Source organism: Maniola jurtina, chromosome 1, assembly GCF_905333055.1.
Source record: "Maniola jurtina chromosome 1, ilManJurt1.1, whole genome shotgun sequence".
NCBI lineage: Eukaryota > Metazoa > Arthropoda > Insecta > Lepidoptera > Nymphalidae > Maniola > Maniola jurtina.
The window spans coordinates 15,324,527-15,343,569 of NC_060029.1; the positions used below are offsets into that span (position 1 = coordinate 15,324,527).

The 19,043-nt window shown below is 36.8% G+C and overlaps 1 protein-coding gene across 5 annotated transcripts in view; it reads left to right on the forward strand.

Moving 5' to 3' along the window:
• Positions 1 to 19,043, forward strand: part of LOC123866471 (zinc finger protein ush) — a 240,163-nt gene that overhangs the window by 108,907 nt on the left and 112,213 nt on the right. For 2 of the 5 annotated variants that reach the window (XM_045908062.1, XM_045908118.1), the window contains exon 1: positions 5,641 to 6,009. The exons of 2 other annotated variants lie outside the window; for them this stretch is intronic. In XM_045908062.1, the coding sequence (XP_045764018.1) occupies positions 5,913 to 6,009 (97 nt within the window). In that variant the 5' untranslated portion in view covers positions 5,641 to 5,912. Of the gene's footprint in view, positions 1 to 5,640; positions 6,010 to 19,043 lie in introns of those variants that run through there. One more of the 5 variants, XM_045908096.1, reaches the window with a different exon arrangement.

Below are 19,043 nucleotides of genomic sequence, written 5' to 3' on the forward strand. Positions count from 1 at the left end.
CATTGGTATCGAAAGTATTTTTAACCCCCGACCCAAAAAGATGGGTGTTATAAGTTTGACGTGTGGATCAGTGTATCTGTCTGTGGCATCGTAGCTCCTAAAGTAATGAACCGATTTTAATTTAGTTTTCTTTCTTTGAAAGGTGCCATGATCGAGAGTGTTCTTAGCTATAATCCAAAAACCTTCACTTGTCGGGGGTGTTATAAATTTTTAATTTACACATGTGTCAAAGTTTAATTGTTTCTATAACGACATGATGATGAGATGTCAGAAAGTAATTTTGCGCCAAATAGCTACAAAAAAAAAAACAGTAAATAAAGGGGGTGTTTATAATTATTTGAAAATGCTTAATTTATTTCATGTTGTTATAATTGCCAGTCTTCATATAGGTACCCACAAGAAACATTAAATTTTCATTAAAAATGTTTCTCAAATAGGTTGATTTAAATATATGCAGCTGCGCGAAACTGATTTCGATTGTAGATAAAATTATGTTTGTAATTACTTATTTATTCTTATATCGTAAGAAATAATCTAACGTGCGATGGAACTATTAGATAGAATAAATTAGAAAATGTTTTAAATTAAGGTATTTGCATTTTTCCTGTTATTTCTTTATGTGCTTTAGGTACAAGCTTCGCCACTAAGTTCACAACGAGGTAAGGTAATCTAACAAGTTGCTTTTGAGTTTTCACCAGCGATATTGAGTTTTCACCCATTCTTTAGGGTTCCGTACCTTAAAAGGAAAAACGGAACTCTTATAGGATCATTTTGTTGTCTGTCCTTCTGTCCGTCTATCGTGTATGTCAAGAAAACCTACAGGGCACTTGACCTAGAATCATGAAATTTGCCAGGTAGCTAGTCTAATAGCACAAGTAAAGGAAAAAATCCGAAAACCGTGAATTGGTGGTTACATCATTAAAAAAAAATTAAAATGTGTTCACGAACAAATAATTAGTATTTTCAATTTTCAAAGCAAGATAACAGCTATACCAAGTGGGGTATCATAATTATGAAAGGGCTGTACATATTCTAAAACAGATTTTCATTTTATCGTGCAAAATTTCAAAAAATACCCGAGTACGGAAGCCTCGGGTGGCCGAGGGGTGGCCTCGGTGCGCGAACCTGACTCGCACTTGGCCGGTTTTTTATTTCATTGTGAGATAGGCTCGCGCTTGACGATAATCATGTTAATAATAAAAAGCAATAAGTAATAAGTCTAGGTTAAAGCGCTTCTTTAAAGAAATAAACATAATAGCAAAACATGTTTAGAACAAAGAGTAGTAAAGAGCAAATGAGTCTCGCATGTGAGATGACGATCAGATCGCGGCGACCACCTGTTCCATATCTGGTCATCATAACGTGGCGGCTATCGCGGCATCGCTGTCGGCCCCAATCTAACTATTATTACATTATGCTAGCCAGTTTTTATTTTAGATGTCTGTTATGGAAACACTCTTTGTTTTTTACCCGACATCGGCAAAGCCAAAAGGAAGGGTTGTGATTTTAGCAGTCTATGTATGTATGTATGCATGTATGTATGTAAGTTTGTATCAGATTCTGTGTGTTCCACCATAGCAATTATCTTTCTTCAATGAAATATGCCTAATAGCAAAACATGTTTCGAACAAAGAGTAGTAAAGAGCAAATGAGTCTCGCATGTGAGATGACGATCAGATCGCGGGACCACCTGTTCCATATCTGGTCATCATAACGTGGAGGCTACCGCGGCGTCGCTGTCGGCCCCAATCTAACTATTATTACATTATGCTAGCCAGTTTTTATTTTAGATGTCTGTTATGGAAACACTCTTTGTTTTTTACCCGACTACGGCAAAGCCAAAAGGAAGCGTTGTGATTTTGGCAGTCTATGTATGTATGTATGCATGTATGTATGTAAGTTTGTATCAGATTCTGTGTGTTCCACCATAGCAATTATCTTTCTTCAATGAAATATGCCTAATAGCAAAACATGTTTCGAACAAAGAGTAGTAAAGAGCAAATGAGTCTCGCATGTGAGATGACGATCAGATCGCGGGACCACCTGTTCCATATCTGGTCATCATAACGTGGCGGCTATCGCGGCATCGCTGTCGGCCCCAATCTAACTATTATTACATTATGCTAGCCAGTTTTTATTTTAGATGTCTGTTATGGAAACATTCTTTGTTTTTCACCCGACTACGGCAAAGCCTAGTCTTAGGAAGCCTTGGCTAAGGAAGGGTTGTGATTCTAGCAGTCTATGTATGTATACATATATGTATGTATGTAGGTTTGTATCAGTTTATGTGTGTTCCACCATAGCGCCTATCTTTCATCAAAGAAATATACTTATACTAATAGAATAATTGATAGAGCAAAGATTTATCCAGATATTTTTTGTCATGCAAACATCAGTCATTGCATTGAACATTATACGTTAGATTTATCAGCAGTGTCTAAGGTAGCAGATGTTTCTTATCTCAAACTTATTCTAAAACCTTTTTTTTTTAAATTAATTTAGTCCTTGATAGCAAACAGCTGGAAACGAGAATATATCGATGTGTCAAGAGCTAAAATCGATTAGATAGATGTTGTCCGAGCGATTGCGAGTTTCCCGCGGCTCAATCGATTCAGAATCGAGTATTTGTCGATCGTTCATCGAGATAAAAGCGAGAAGTGGCTCAGAGTGTGCTAGATACGTATCAGTTCAGGAATTTCATACAAAATTATCTTTACTGTTGTTTCATTGACAATTGCACTTGTTTGGATTAGTCTAATGACATTTCCTGTATAGAATATTCTGTCTTTTTCTGTATATTACATTGTGATAAGGACGGCTGTATTTTTTAATCGATTACAGAAAAGGAGCTTACGGTTAGTTACTTTTGCTTAGGCCTCAAATTGTAAGTAAAAGCTAAGTGAAGGAATTATTTGTATTTACTACAATATAGTAAACAAAGTAATTAGTACAAAATATTATGTTGTACAATAGCCTAACGTATCGCTAAAACAGCTATCTCTTCCAGACAACCTTAGGGTAGAGGATACAATTAATAAATTTAGCGGAAGGGATGTAGGTATCTACTAAAATATAAATAAAGTAAAAGTTACTTACATAAAAATATGAAATACTTAGATGTATTTATTTAAAAAGGTGATTAGGAGAACAGTGTCTATGTGTTTTCATTAATTCCCTAAAAGCTCTACATAATCTTCTCTAAGTCTATTAATTTAAATCCTAATCCTAATAGGTATTAATATTATAAATGTGAAAATGTGGATGTTTGGATGTTTGTTACTCAATCACACAAAAACGGCTGAACGGATTTGGATGAAATTTGGAATGGAGACAGATTATACCCTTGATTAACACATAGGCTACTTTTTATCACGGAAAATCAAAGAGTTCCCGCGGGATTTTGAAAAGTCGCGACTACGGACGAGCGGACGAAGTCTAAGTTTGTTTTTAAACAGTTCAACAACTGGTTCAACTTGTAAGTTGATCGCATATTAGAACAAGACTAAACGGATGCGCCGTTATGAACGTATTTTCAATGAAAATTCAAAGAACATACCTAATATCTTCTTATCGATAGGAATCGTATATTAAAAGCTTTAGCTAAAGTATGTTTTGTTTTGCGGATCGGTCGGAGCGTGTATAGTGTGTGATCAGCATTATCCACAGACCAAAGTTCCTAACGTTCCACCAAATCTTACAAGCCGCCTTCTACGTTTACATTAGCATCACTCTATGGAGTTGGTGTTTATTATTAACAAAATCTCATACTTAGTCGTACATCGTCTTCAAATCATCGATGTATAAATATAGCCTCGATAGCTCAATAGTTAAAGGAGCGGACTGAAAACCGAAAGGTCGCCGGTTCAAACCCCACCCGTTGCACTATTGTCGTACCCACTCCTAGCACAAGCTTTACGCTTAGTTGGAGGGGAAAGGGGAATATTAGTCAGCATAATAAATGTGGCTAATATTCTTTTTATAAAAAAAAAATTCAAAACAAAGTGACGGTGTTTTTGGCCAAGTATTCATCGTCCGTATCGAAATATCGCCCGTGGATACGACTTATATCGCGGGGTTAGGTATTAGGGTTCCGTATTTATTTGAATTTATTTAAAGGTAAGTAATTTAGTTTATGCGAGTAGCACGATAACAGCGGAGTCCTTTTCAATGCGACTTTTAATGCATTGATCCAATCTCGGTCATACACAGGAAATATTAGGTATTATGTGGTCATATTATGAGCAATAACCATGAATATGAAGCAATAAGCGTTTTTAATTGTCAAAAAGACAGCGAGAGAACTGTATCACTGGAATTCTTAGTCAAGATAGGGGCTTCTTACTTTCTTTTTCTTTGACCTAAATGCATTGCATAAAGGTTGAATATGACACAATATGTGGTCTGAACGGTCCCCTAAAGAGGCCCCTTTCTTTACTATGAATTTCAGTGCTTAACATACACAACTTTTGTCTCGCCGTAATATCGGTTCGGATTCGGTTATGGGTATCGTCTTTCGCCGTGAATTCCGCGTCCGTATCGAAATATCGCCCGTAGATACAACTTATAAGGCGGGCAGCTTTTTTATTTGACATTTTATACAAGTTTATTCAATCAGTGCGAACATTTATTGGCGACGTTATCTATTAATGCCATGGTCAATGCCTTGGTCATGGCCTTGGTCACTAGGTTTCTCGTGACAAACCCAATATCGCGAAACTCTATGACATCGACACAAGATATATTATAGGCATTTTATTTAACAAAAAGTCATGAGGCAACTAAAGCCTATGAAGAATTAGCATAGGGGGGCTAAAAATCATAATACACAACTCCTTTTTGTCTCGGCACAGTCGGATATCGCTTTTCGCCGTGAATTCCGCGTCCGTATCGAAATATCGCCCGTAGATACGACTTTTATGGCGTGTAGCTTTTCAATTCGACATTTTATACAAGTTTTTTCAAACAGTGCTATAAAATTAGTGGCGACGTTATCTATTAATCCCATGGTGAATGCCTTGGTCACCGTGTTTCTCATAACATACCGAATAAGGTGGAACTCTATGACATAAGATAGATAATATGAGCATGTCATTTGTCAAAAACTAATGAAACAGCTGCGGCATATAAGGAAACTAACTTAGAGTACTAAAAATCATAATACACAACTCCTTCTTGTCTCGGCACAGTCGGATATCGCTTTTCGCCGTGAATTCCGCGTCCGTATCGAAATATCGCCCGTAGATACGATTTTTATGGCGGGCAGCTTTTTTATTTGACATTTTATACAAGTTTATTCAAACAGTGCGATACAATTATTGGCGACGTTGTCTATAATGCCATGGTGAATGCCTTGGTCACTGTGTTTCTCATAACAAACCGAATACGGTGGAACTCTATGACATAGATAGATAATATGAGCATGTTATTTGTCAAAAACTAATAAAACAGCTGCGGCGTATAAGGAAACTAACTTAGAGTACTAAAAATCATAATACACAACTCCTTCTTGTCTCGGCACAGTCGGATATCGCTTTTCGCCGTGAATTCCGCGTCCGTATCGAAATATCGCCCGTAGATACGACTTTTATGGCGGGCAGCTTTTTTATTTGACATTTTATACAAGTTTATTCAAACAGCGCGATACGATCGGCGACGTTATCTTTCAATGCAACGTTACCGCGAGCTGGGGCTCGATAGGATCTGGGGCCATTGCTAGTTAAACCAACCTGATAAGGGATCGGGTTTCGCTGTGTGCGTGCCACATCCGCACGTCGCTACACTTGTGTGCGGAGAGGGGAGCTGTACCGTACGCGAGCCAGTCACTAAAATTACGCGGCAAAAGAATGACGCCGCAAACCAAAAGTTGTGCTCTGCCTTGAAAAGTTGTGGTGTTGTGTTTTTGGACGTTTGTGATGTTATTGTGGTTGAGTTATTTGAGGCAGTTGGAGCTAGCGTGCGCCGGTGCGGCCGCCCTGCCGCCAGGCGGCGCTGTCGGCGGGAAAACAATGTGTATGTTGGACTTCATCTCTTATTGTTGACAACCCTTTGTTTTTATTAGGAAATTTACTTTATGTGCATAATTATAACCTAAATTCGGCCCGCGTGGTTAAGTTTCAATACTAGTAGCAGAACTGAGCAGCTTTGTTCACTTTTGGCGCAGTTTTCCTTGTTTACAAGTTTCAACCCCTTATTTTTCCTGTAAACTTTAACTGTAGCTTAGTGTCTACTCATTTCGTAGCAGCCAGGCTGTCAATTTCAGGATAAAGTTCACTTTAGTTAAATTTGTTTAAGTATTAGTTAAGTACATGAATTACACTAAAATAAGTAGGTAGGTGCTCATAGATAGATACAACAGCTGTTTGTTTATTTGTCACTGATCCACATTTTATGGATACCTACCTATGGGACAAGATCTTGAACTAATTAGGAAAACTTATACCTACCTAACCTACAATAATAAAGACTTAGGTACTTAATAATTTCCTTATTAGGTATAGTTACATTTTAATGTAGAATCAGGTGATAATTACATTCATTGTCCGGTTAATTAAATGTTTTTATTAATTTATAAAATAACGTTAGTATAATGCATATTTCTCAGAGTAAGTAGGTACAGGACCAAAGTGTTTTTTGTGACTTCACAAAAACGAAAAGGTTCTTAATAATAAGTAGGATACATTTTTTGTTATATGTATTAATTAAGTTTATCCTTACCTATAATTTATAGAGCGGCGATGGCCTAGTGTTGGGAAAAAATAGAGCTAAGTATAGAGATTTTTATTTGGCTCAGCAACAATATAACATAAACATATTAAGACATATTTTGGAGATGATTATAATCTAAAACACCTAGGTACTTAGCCGACCTATTATACACTCACTCACTCACTCAAATCCAATTCATAAAATATAATATAACCTACCTAAGTTGACTATTATCTACCTAAGTAGACTTTTCTACTTAAAATTAAAAATTAATAAATGATTATATAAGCACTATAAGAACCAAAAATGTTTAAAAAGCTAGTGTAGGTAATTTACAAAAGTTAAGTTTTACTAAGTTTTACCTAACTATCGTTTAAGCAGTGTAACATAATATGAAACATTGTTATTTATGTTAACGACTCGACATTCGGAGGATCGCGATAAGAGTAATGATTCAAAGTTTTTTATCTTGTTTGTCTTCCTGATATATCAACCTACCTACTAGCTAACCACTACTTAGAACCGTGTAAACATTACATGTAAACAGAGCTAAGTTCTACGACTTGATATACAAAATGTACCTACCTCTCCTTTATATGGTCCAAGAACCCACTGTCGCCAGACGTTCCTTATTTTCTGAAAAACAAAATGTGTGGGATAGAATAGGCTCTAGAGTAGGTATACTTTTACAATTTTTCAGCTCCGGAGTCGGTTTTGATGTGGTTCCAAGTCCGGAGTTCCGGAGTTTCGAAGCTTCATTTTTTTTATGTGAAGAAATAATGCGTTTGATTTGAATAATACTTCATGCGCTTGAATAATTGCCCAAGTCTGTTAAGCATGAAATAAAACAAATCAGTTAGAAAAATGTAAAGGAAACTTTTTTTAAATTGGTAAAATTAATTAGAAAATTTTCCTTTTAGATTTTTTTATTTTGTTTTTCATACATAAAATTGGATAAATGTTATGCTACTTCGTTTGTACAATTTATGAAAACTCTGTACTTGTAAATGTAAATGCTGAAAAAGCTCGATTTTTTGACGTGACAACGTCTTATAATTCGATACAGCCGGCTGCACCCACGAAAAAACATGACTCATGCGCCGTTACCTCGCCGCAGGCGAGGTAACGCCGCGATCGGCCTTTGTTGTCACGTTCAACTATCGTCAGTAAACCGACTTTACAGACAACCAATTTTTTTCCAAAAATATGGAAATTGAAACTCCGGCTATGTTCACGATACTCTGATTTTACACACGAATCTGTAATCTTTCAAAGCTCCGGAGCTACGCCAAAACAAAACTCCGGAGTTCAAGCCCTAGTAGGCAGTAGGCACCCCTTACAACTACTAGGAACACTCTACGAGTTTTTTCCTGTGACACCTATTTTACGTTTTCAGTTTGGTTTTTTTAGTTTTGAGATGTTCTATGATACGATACAAGTAATGGAGTGCAAGTCATAGAAACATAAAAGCACTGCTTACCCTGATACAAACAGCTCAATGCCGATTCTTTATTATAACCTGCCAGAAAATAGGCATCTCTTAACTACGTCACTAATACCTACCCTGGTTTCGATACTTGTACGCCACTGGATACAAAATAAGTTACTTTTTGACCGTCGCGGTCAACTCCTTCAGTATGCAGAGATATCGACTGTCACGAATAACGATTGTGAACTAATTGATGCCCGTGACTTCGTTCGCGTGGATTTAGATCTTCAAAAATCTGTTTGATTTTTCGGAATAAAAAGTAGCCTATGACACTCTCCAGGTCAGAAACTATAGCTACCGATGCATAAATTCACGCTGATCTATTGCTCCGTTGTAACGTGATTGAAAAACAAACCAAGATAACTTTCTATAATATCGGCAGTAGTGATGCTGAACGCAGAACTGAATTCAGACCGTTGACAGTAGGATCGATGCCTTACGAACTCAAACTCAAAATCAGTTATTCAAAGTAGATACTACTGTATAGCTTTTGATAGTCAGAATGGTTTGTAAAATGATGTAGACGTAAACTTAAAATTAAAGCTACGAGGGTTCCAAACGCGCTCAGGTCTGAGAAGAGCCCACAACAAACTCAGCCGGGTATAATACGACTTACTATACGTACTGTTCGATAAATATACAGATAGATAGGTATACTTATTTATCGTTATCTGTTGTCGGTGCTGATAAAAAATGACGTGTGCGTTGTGAATGGGAACTCGAGATGTGCTGATAGGGCTCGAGGGGGGGAAGGACGGAGGGAGGGGGGACGTTATCTCGCGCCGAGATTTCACGTTCATTATCACAGATCGAGGGTGTTGCATTGTTGAGACGGTTTACATATACCTATAGGACATAACATAGCGAGGCGCAAACGGTGATTCGTTCTTTTATAACAGTGGTAATTAAAAAAATTAAAAGAAAAAATGCCGGTCAAGTGCTAGTCGGACTCGCACACCAAGGGTTCCGTACCATCGCACATTTTTTTAATTTTCATGGCGGCTATTTTGTTTTTTAACACCCGACCCAAAAAGTTATAAGTTTAACGTGTGTATCTGTGTATCTGTCTGTGGCATCGTAGCTCCTAAACTAATGAACCGATTTTAATTTTTTATTTTTATTTGAAAGGTGACTTGATCGAGAGTGTTCTTAGCTATAATCCAAAAAATCGGTTCAGCCGTTTGAAAGTCATCAGCTCATTTCTAGTTACTGTAACCTTCACTGGTCGGGGGTGTTATAAATTTTTAATTTACACTTGTTTTATTATTTGCTATCATAATAATATAAATACACGTTCTGTAAAAATTACAATTTTCTACCTATTACGGTTCACGAGATAAGTACAGCCCGCTGACAGACAGACGGACAGACAGCGGTGGCTTAGTAACAGGGTCCCGTTGGGCACTCTTCGGGTCCGGAACCCCAAGAAACATTTACTTAAGGATGCACTCCACTTATAATTTACTTATTTGGATAACTTTCACTGTTGCAGTCATTTGAGTTTTGTTTAATCCAATTTGTTTTTAGGGTTCCGTATCTCCAAAGGGTATAAGAAACCCTTATAGGATCCGTATGTTGTCTGTCTGTCTGTCAAGATCCTTTAGGAAAAACCTAAAGGAAACTTCCCGTTGACCTAATATCATAAAATTTGTGTGTGTTACAATCAAAAAATGTCTTATAATGCATGTCATAAGTAGAGAGAAAATCCGAAACCATTTTGTAGTTATATCACATTAAAATTTGCGAGGACATAATTTAAGCAACAAAATAGTTACACGTATATCTCCATGATACGGAACCCTCGATGCGCGAGTCCAATTCGTACTTGGACGGGTGTTATTTTAGTTTTTGCTTCAATTTTATTTTTGGGTGGTCATTAGACGTTTTGTGCAAGTACCACTTCAATCAGTGGAAGACGTAGAGAAAGCTATTCTTCGAGTTTCTCTACGGGATCATACAAAAATGAGGATATCTGTAGGAGAATCAGAGTTACTGATTTAGCGGTTTGCATAGATATAGTTCTCTCTTTCGCCAGTTGAAATGTAAATCAAAGAATTCAACAAGTATAAATTAAAAATGTATAACACCCCCGACAAGTGAAGGTTACAGTAACTAGAAAAGGGCTGATAACTTTCAAACGGCTGAACCGATTTTCTTGGATTATAGCTAAGAACACCCTCGATCAAGCCACCTTTCAAACAAAAAAACTAAATTAAAATCGGTTCATTCGTTTAGGAGCTACGATGCGACCGACAGATACGCAGATACACAAGTCAAACTTATAACACCCCTGTTTTTGGGTCGGGGGTTAAAAATTACAGATAAAACCACGTGAAATTACCCGTCTCTATAATAAGTAATCAAAGCGTCCATCGCACCGAAAGTTCCCAAAACAAACATAAAGACGCTAACTAGTCGTCCCCACTGCATTTAACGGTTACACTCCGAATTCTATTGTTCAAGTTAATGTAGAATTTTTCCCAAAACACGTGGTTATCTGGAGGAAGCATCGCGGCGGGAATCGAACCCGCTATCTGTAGTTAGTATCGCCAGCGCCATGCTTTAGCGTTATCACTGACATCTCGCCGGTTTTTTGTGCGGCATAAAAGATGACTAGGTACCCGAAATGTATTGCAGGCTTGTTCCCATAATAGTGGAGGGAAATTCTAAGGCCTGATTAAAAGTGTGGCATGTGTTTTGCGTTTTTTAACCCCCGACCCAAAAAGAGGGGTGTTATAAGTTTGACGTGTGTATCTGTGTATCGTATCTGTCTGTGTATGTATAGCTGAAAATAATAAGCATAATCCATATAAAATGAGAACTCGCTCGCCATTTTAACTCTATATGTCAATTGTTAACCCCCGATCCAAAAAGAGGGGTGTTATAAGTTTGACGTGTGTATCTGTGTATCTGTCTGTGGCATCGTAGCTCCTAAAATAATGAACCGATTTTAATTTAGTTTTTTTTTTTGGTTGAAAGGTGGCTTGATCGAGAGTGTTCTTAGCTATAATCCAAGAAAATCGGTTCAGCCGTTAGAAAGTTATCAGCTCTTTTCTAGTTACTGTAACCTCCATTTGTCGGGGGTGTTATAAATTTTTAATTTACACTTGTTTACATCCGTGATAGGTGGTACGCAACTTTAGCACAGTTTAGGGCCAGCGCAAACGCACTGAGTGAAGTCTTTTTCATCATTGTCGTCATCGTATTGTAGGTCTATGTCACACTAATACTAATATTATAAAGGCGCGCATGTGTGTGTATGTTTGTTACTCTTTCACGCAAAAACTACTGGATGGATTTGGCTGAAAGAAATGGAGATAGCTTCCTAGCGATAGATCCTAACTTAACACACGAAGCTACTTTTTATGCTGGAAAATCAAAGAGTACCCGCGGGATTCAAAAAACCTGAATCCACGCGGACGAAGTCGCGGGCATTGGCTAGTAGGTATAACAATAAACGAGACTAAGGCTGAAATCTATAGAGCGCACTTTGACTTTACTCAGACTTAAGACACTGTTAAAGCGAGACAGCGGTATACAGCTGGCATAAATCTGTCTCGTTTTAACTGAAACTTAAGTCTAAGCAAAGTCAAAGTGCGCTCTATAAATCTCAGTATAAGTGGCACGGAAAAGGGAATTAAGTTCAGGCCCTCAAACTCTGTCATCCATCCATTTAGTAACTTAGATCAACGTAGCTTAACCAGCACTGTCGATTAATTTGCGGAACCAGGTATAACTCTAGGTATCCATGTATCTAGTTCTAGACAGATAGGTGTATGGTCTAAGATGAATGGCCCTAAAAGATAGACGTTTCCTTCTACGCAGCACATATAACAAAGTGCCGGTTTGATGTCGATAGCAGATTCCTTTACTGCAACATTTATCCGTCATCTCGACAAAATGCACACTCGTGTTAGACGTACGCTAAATAAGAGTGCACCTTTCTGTATTCACTTTTCACAACATAAATTCGTTTTTCATGTATTTATAGCAGGTGAGAGAACTTTTATTAACGTCTACCTACTAAAGGACATGGATTATTTTCGAAATTTCAGCAAAAGTGTTTGCCATATTTTATCATACAGATTTTAATTGCAGATGGTGATTCCATAGAAAACCTAATTACATAAAAACAGAGATCATGAAAAAATGCTAGTCTTTTTCTCCAGTCCTCATGAAAAAATTGCTTTCAATATTTTTACTAACTTGTTACTGCGTGTAATCAACACTTTTATTCAACCGTAAGCTTTTATATATTTGCCACTTTGAGCTACTTAAGTTAAGCTTAAGTTAAGATTTTAAAATGTGATCGGAATCTTTAGCTAAGCTTTGGTAGTGACACCGTCACATTATATCCGATTGCTATACGTATGTAGCATCAAATCACGTTACTAAAGCGTTTTGCTTTGAAATACGATAGCATGATTTCTTGAAGAGCATTTTATTGCCACATTAGTGTTGCACTATTCTAATAAACTAAAGTTTAGCACTGGTATTCATAGTCAAGATAGGGAATTCTTTAGGAAGTATTCGGACGTTTAATATTTCAACATGCGTTATGTTTAACCTCAGTGCATTGCACAAAGGTACTTAGCGCTTTTTGGAGTGGCTTTTGTAAGGTATAAAATAAAAACAGTGAACCATGGTTCGTCGAATGCTTTGCACGAGTGGCATCTCGTTTAACAAATTTATGCGAGTGGGCCGGCCGGATCATGCACTGTCTAATTGATTCGCTATCGAGGCGGAGCGCTGAAAGGTCGCCGGTTCAATGCCTGGCGAGGTGACGGGCTTTATTGATGGCACCACTGATCATAGATTTCTCCACTCTAAATAAATTTTAAAAACCGGCCGAGTGCGAGTCAGACTCGCACACCGAGGGTTCCGTACTCGAGTATTTTTCTGACATTATGCACGATAAATAAAAATCTATTTTAAGAGACAAAAAGAGCTTATACAAGTTCATTGGGCATATTTTCGTTGTTTAAAAATAACAATTATCTTACTTAGCTCCTAATTAACTTACCCTGTTTTAAAATCCATCTTTAACCAATGCTATACAATTGACATACGTTTTTCAAAACGGACATTAAAAATGTTCTTGTTTATCTAACCAAAAAACATGAATAAAAAAAAACTAATTTAATTAATCGCTCTAGAATTCAAGTTTATAACGGCAAATGCAAATAAGCTCCTAGTGTATAATGTGCCTATATAAAAACTAGTAATGAACTAGTGCTATCAGCCCGCATATTGATATATTATCTGTTGCATTCCTTATCTGAATACCTATGTTAAGTGATAACTGCCACCCATACCCGCTCCCGCACAAAAAACTGATTAAATACCTAGAATGAATCTATAGGTACACACTGTATAGGCGGATACTGTAAAACTGATAATTATTTCAACTGAAGTAGCTATTCTAAACTAGATTTTAAAAATCCCGTGGGAACTCTTTGATTTTCCGGGATAAAAGTAGCTTATGTCACTCTCAGATCTTTCACTATAACCATGCAAAAAATAACGCCAGTCGATTGCTCCGTTGCGGCATGATTGAAGGACAAACCAGTAAACCAATAAACAAACTGGCAACTTCATGCCAGAGGACCTCAAAATATAAATGTTTAAGGGTGTCTGGCAGAGTGTACCACGATACTGTCTGGCAATGCATGACGTGATATCTATACTGCTCCGAAGAAAACATTTAAAAAATAGGTTTTATACTTTAACGTAAGATTGTCTACGCCTTTGTTACCTGTTATCTCCCAAAACCACCATGATTCAAACTTCATAGTCGCTGTTGCATGCAACTTAACTAAATTTTCAGTTCTCACTCGCCATTTTAACTTTATGTATCAACTGTCATGTCAAAAGTACGATTTTAGTCCTTAATTTGAAGGTTAACCGTACTTTTAACATAACAAGTGTAAATTCAAAATTTATAACACCCCGACAAGTGAAGGTTACAGTAACTAGAAAAGAGCTGATAACTTTCAAACGGGTGAACCGATTTTCTTGGATTATAGCTAAGAACACTCTCGATCAAGCCACCTTTCAAACAAAAATAAAAAAACTAAATTAAAATTGGTTCATTAGTTTAGGAGCTACGATGCCACAGACAGATACACAGATACACACGTCAAACTTATAACACCTTTTTTTTGGGTCGGGGGTTAACAATTGACATATAGAGTTAAAATGGCGAGCGAATTCTCATTTTTTACGGATTATGCTTACTATTTTCAGCTAGTATTTTTTTACGTTGTAATTTACCTTCTATATCCGTTAAGAAAGGGTGGCGGGGGGTTAGCGTTCTTTTATCGCAGCTTCAAATCCTAGGGAGATTGCCTCGCGATAAGCTGTTACGTGATGCTAGACTGATAACATTGTGTATACATACCGATTCTACCATTACATATACATATACCTTGCAAGCTATATCGCTCTCTGTGGTACAAGTATATTCCTCATGACTGAAGGTTGGAACCCCTTCCCATTAATTACACAATGGTTGGGGCTATCTTGGTATAATAATGAGGTGGGTTCTCAAACCAACAGGCCAACCCTTTTTTACCCGACTATAACGGCAAAGCCAAAGAGGAAAGGTTATGATTTTAGCAGACTATGTATGTATGTACGTGTATTTTGTAGGTTTGTATTTATGTGTGTTCCATCGTAGCACCTAAACTACTGAGCCGATTTTGATCAATGAGATGTCAATCGATTGGTTATAATAGTCCGGGTGACATAGGGTACATTTTATACGAAAAAATCGGCCTAACGGATGTTACATCAAAAAAAGTGGGTTTCAAAAAAAAATTTTTTTTGTCTAAGTATCGAGTGGGATGTCAAATGAAAGAAGAAAAAATTCTGAGTTCATATGATAAAATATATAGTACTATGTTAAAATATACCAACAATTTTATACTATATCTATCGGCAGGTCTCGGGTAGTAGTCGGGTTTAAGTAGGTATTGTTAAACTTTTTAGTTTTTAGCAATTAGCATGACTACGGAACCCTTATTGAAAAATTAATTAAAGTACTTAAATACGTATTTATCAGTTAGGTACTTGCAGTTTATATTGTAATATGCTTTATGTAGTGCAGTTTATTTATTTTTGAAATAACAAATAGGTGTAAGCTTAATTTAAATGATAACTTATTAATATTGCAAAATAAAAAATATAGAGTTTATATAAACGCTGAAATAAATATCACAATCTAGAGATAAATTGCCGATGATAAAATAAAATTACCATTTTAATATCTGGTATTTTAATTTTTATATTTTGTAGAATATCTGGGCGCTAATTTTAAACCTAACCTAAATTAGTAGACGATAACACAATCTGATCAAAACTAATACAACCGAAAGGCGAACCCATAAGTGTCCATAACCTCATACAGATTTCACCAATCACACTTCACACTAATATTATAAAGACGAAAGTTTGTGTGTATGTGTGTGTGTGTGTGTGTGTATGTTTGTTACTCCTTCACGCAAAAACCACTGAACGGATTTGGCTGAAATTCAGAATGGAAATAGATAATATCCTGGATTAGCACATAGGCTACTTTTTATCCCGGAAAATCAAAGAGTTCTCACAGGATTTCAAAAAACCTCAAGTCCACGCGGACGAAGTCGCGGGCGTCAGCTCGTAAATTAATATTTTTACAGCCCCATTTCACACTATTACCATAAACATAAATAAAGATATAACTATGAATATGTCTGCTTCATTTCACAAGCCAAAATATCTATCTGACTCGCTTTTGGCTGATTTTTTGGATTTTTTCCTTTGCTTCTGCTATAAGATCGTCCTACCTACCAAACTTGATGATTCTTGGTTAACGGGAAGTTATACCCTATAGGTTTTCTTGACAAATACGACAGACGGATGGCGAGACAGACGGACAACCAAGTGATCCCATTAGGGTTCCTTTTTCCTTTTGAAGTACCCTAAAAAGTGAAAAAAATACCACGTCTTAAAGTATTTTAAAGATTACACAAAAAGTTACCTTCTATATCTTTTAGAAGGCGTGGGAGGGATTTCGTGGGGGGTTTTATCGCCAAAACTCCCGATCGCGGGGCGATCCGTCCTCGATAAGAGATCCACGGATAGGCGATAGGAGGGCGAGATAGGCCCGCGTCTATACAAAATGGTTCCCTCCTAATCGCACCCAACATCTTTTTATGTTGATCGGATTTTTAGATTGGAATGGATTAAATTTTTTTAACTTTTTTAGGGTTCCGTAAAAGGAAAAATGGAACCCTTATAGGATCACTTTGTTGTCCGTCTGTCTGTCTGTCGTGTCTGTCAAGAAACCTATAGGGTACTTCTCATTGACCTAGAATCATGAAATTTGGCAGGTGGGTAGGTCTTATAGCATGAGTACAGGAATAAATCAGAATACCGCAGATTTGTGGTAACATCATTTAAAAAAAAAATATGTGTTTCAATTTTCAAAGTAAGATAACTATACCAAGTGGCGTATCATATGAAAGGGCTTTTCGTATACATTCTAAAACAGATTGTATTTATTTTTATGTATAATAGTTTTTGATTTATCGTGCAAAATGTTGGAAAAAATACCCGAGTACGGAACCCTCTGTGCGTGAGTCTGACTCGAACTTGGACGGTTTTGTATTTCTGTTCTATTTAAGTTGACTCGGTTATAAAAGTTTTTTGTACGATTGGTTTAATTAAAGTCTTGGTTATTGTAAACACCAATGTTTACTATTTACATATTATAGACTCATTCCATTGGTCTTTAATTTGGTCTATTTTCTTGTAAAACCTCGAATAATTATAATATTTAATAATAATTAAATAATATTTTCTTACCATTTTGCACGATAACTTAAAAACTATTGTGCATAAAAATAAATAAAAACCTGTTTTAGAATGTACGAGTGAACCCCTTTTATATAATACCCCATTCGGTTTAGTTGTCTTACTTTGAAATTTCTAACCCCGATTTTTCTCCCTTTTTCAACTAAACTAAAAAAAAAACCTTTTTTATTTCAATGATATCGGACCACTATTATACGCAACTGTTCCACATTGTATGTCAAGAGCTTTAATAATAATTACTGAAATAATCGACTGTGACAGACGGACGGACGGACGGACGGAAAAAGTCGTACCATAAGGGTTCCGTTTTTACTATCTGGTACGGAACCGAATAAAAATGTATGTAAAAATAATGGCACCTGTGGCCATCTAATTTTAGATTAGATGTGATGTCACATCTTAGAAAAATTCAATTTTTTGTCGTGAATTTAGCGAAGTTATCGGACGGGTTTTAAAATTAGAGTTTGACTTTTTATATGAAAGATACCTAAGTAGATTATGTCTCATAGCTCATGCACCTATTTATGGAAAAGTACTGACAAAAGCTCGCAAAAAGCTGTCTTTCTTTGCGGCACCTAATTACATAACAAAGTCCCCAGCCGCGCCACGTTCGTGTTTTTAACCGACTTCCAAAAAAGGAGGAGGTTCTCAATTCGTCGGAATCCTTTTTTTTATTTTTTTATATAGAGCTTCACTCTTGGATTTCTAATTTTGTTGTAAAATTATGCTCGCCCGACTTCATACCTAGGTACATTACACGTGTAGCTAAACAAAAGTTATTTTTTACTTTTTAGTGTTTGTGGTTTTCGAAGTCGGTTTTATTTTTCTTTTGAATTTTTTTTTTTCGGGCTAATCTTAGAAACTACATGTATCTACATGTAACTACATCTATGTACCTATATGGATTTTCATACAATTTCTACCAACCGAAAGAAAACTTATCGAAGAAGCTATAACGCTATAATTTATGAACATTTTGTGAAAATAAGCCGGTCACTTGGTTCACACCTTGTCACGCGAGCGAAAAGCAATGATGCCGATAGTAGTGTAGTAGCCCATAGGTCGAGATGGCAATCGGGGTTTGAGGCGGGGGGAACGCCCTGCACACCCGCACGTCACCCGCGCTATCCCGCACCGGTTTAGCGCCGGCCACTCCGATTGCCATCTCGGCCTGTCGCGTACTATAGCTTATTGCTTACGTATAGTGTTGTCCTTCTCCCGTTTGATTGACTTCGCTCAGACCTCATTCCTGATGTTACCCACAAACACACAAACGTGTGCGGACAGGCTGGTGTCCCGGGAGTAGTAATAGGTAATCCAGTGACGAATTTTTCTCGAAAGCTTCAGTGATATCGCAGTCAAGCGCAAACTTGTCAAACACAAATTAGTTAGGCGATACATAAAATTTCGAGTAACCTACATAGGCAGATAACTCATTTGTTATCACCGTGCCACATACGGGCTCTATCGGTATAATAACAGTCTTCCCCCACCTCCCGTATGTTTCACCAATAACTTATCAAATACCTACCATTATTAGATAAAAAGGGGCGCTTTTAAAATTACTTTAATAAAGATTTAGTCAGGCTAAATCAAGCTAATTTGTGAAATTAGTCAATTAGGCACCTGTCCCACCGCGGACGAGAAAACGACTAGCTATTGACTATTTTCTCGCTCCAGTTACTTCCAATCGATGCATTATTCTGTTTTGTAAAATTACTCGTACCTACAAGATTATATTTTTGTTACGTTTTACAAAAGATGCTACATCTTTTGATTTATTCGAGTAAAAGTTAATGGTTGAAAACTTGGTTCTATTTTTAGTTTTATGTATTAATATTTAATTAAAATAACATATAAGCCGCGATGTGCATTAAAATACATTCGGAGGTGCCATATCTCTACCCAGATAAGATCTGAGAACTCTTCATAATTGTATATTTATACAGATATCCATCTAAATGACCTATGACGTTGGCATTCATTAAGGTGC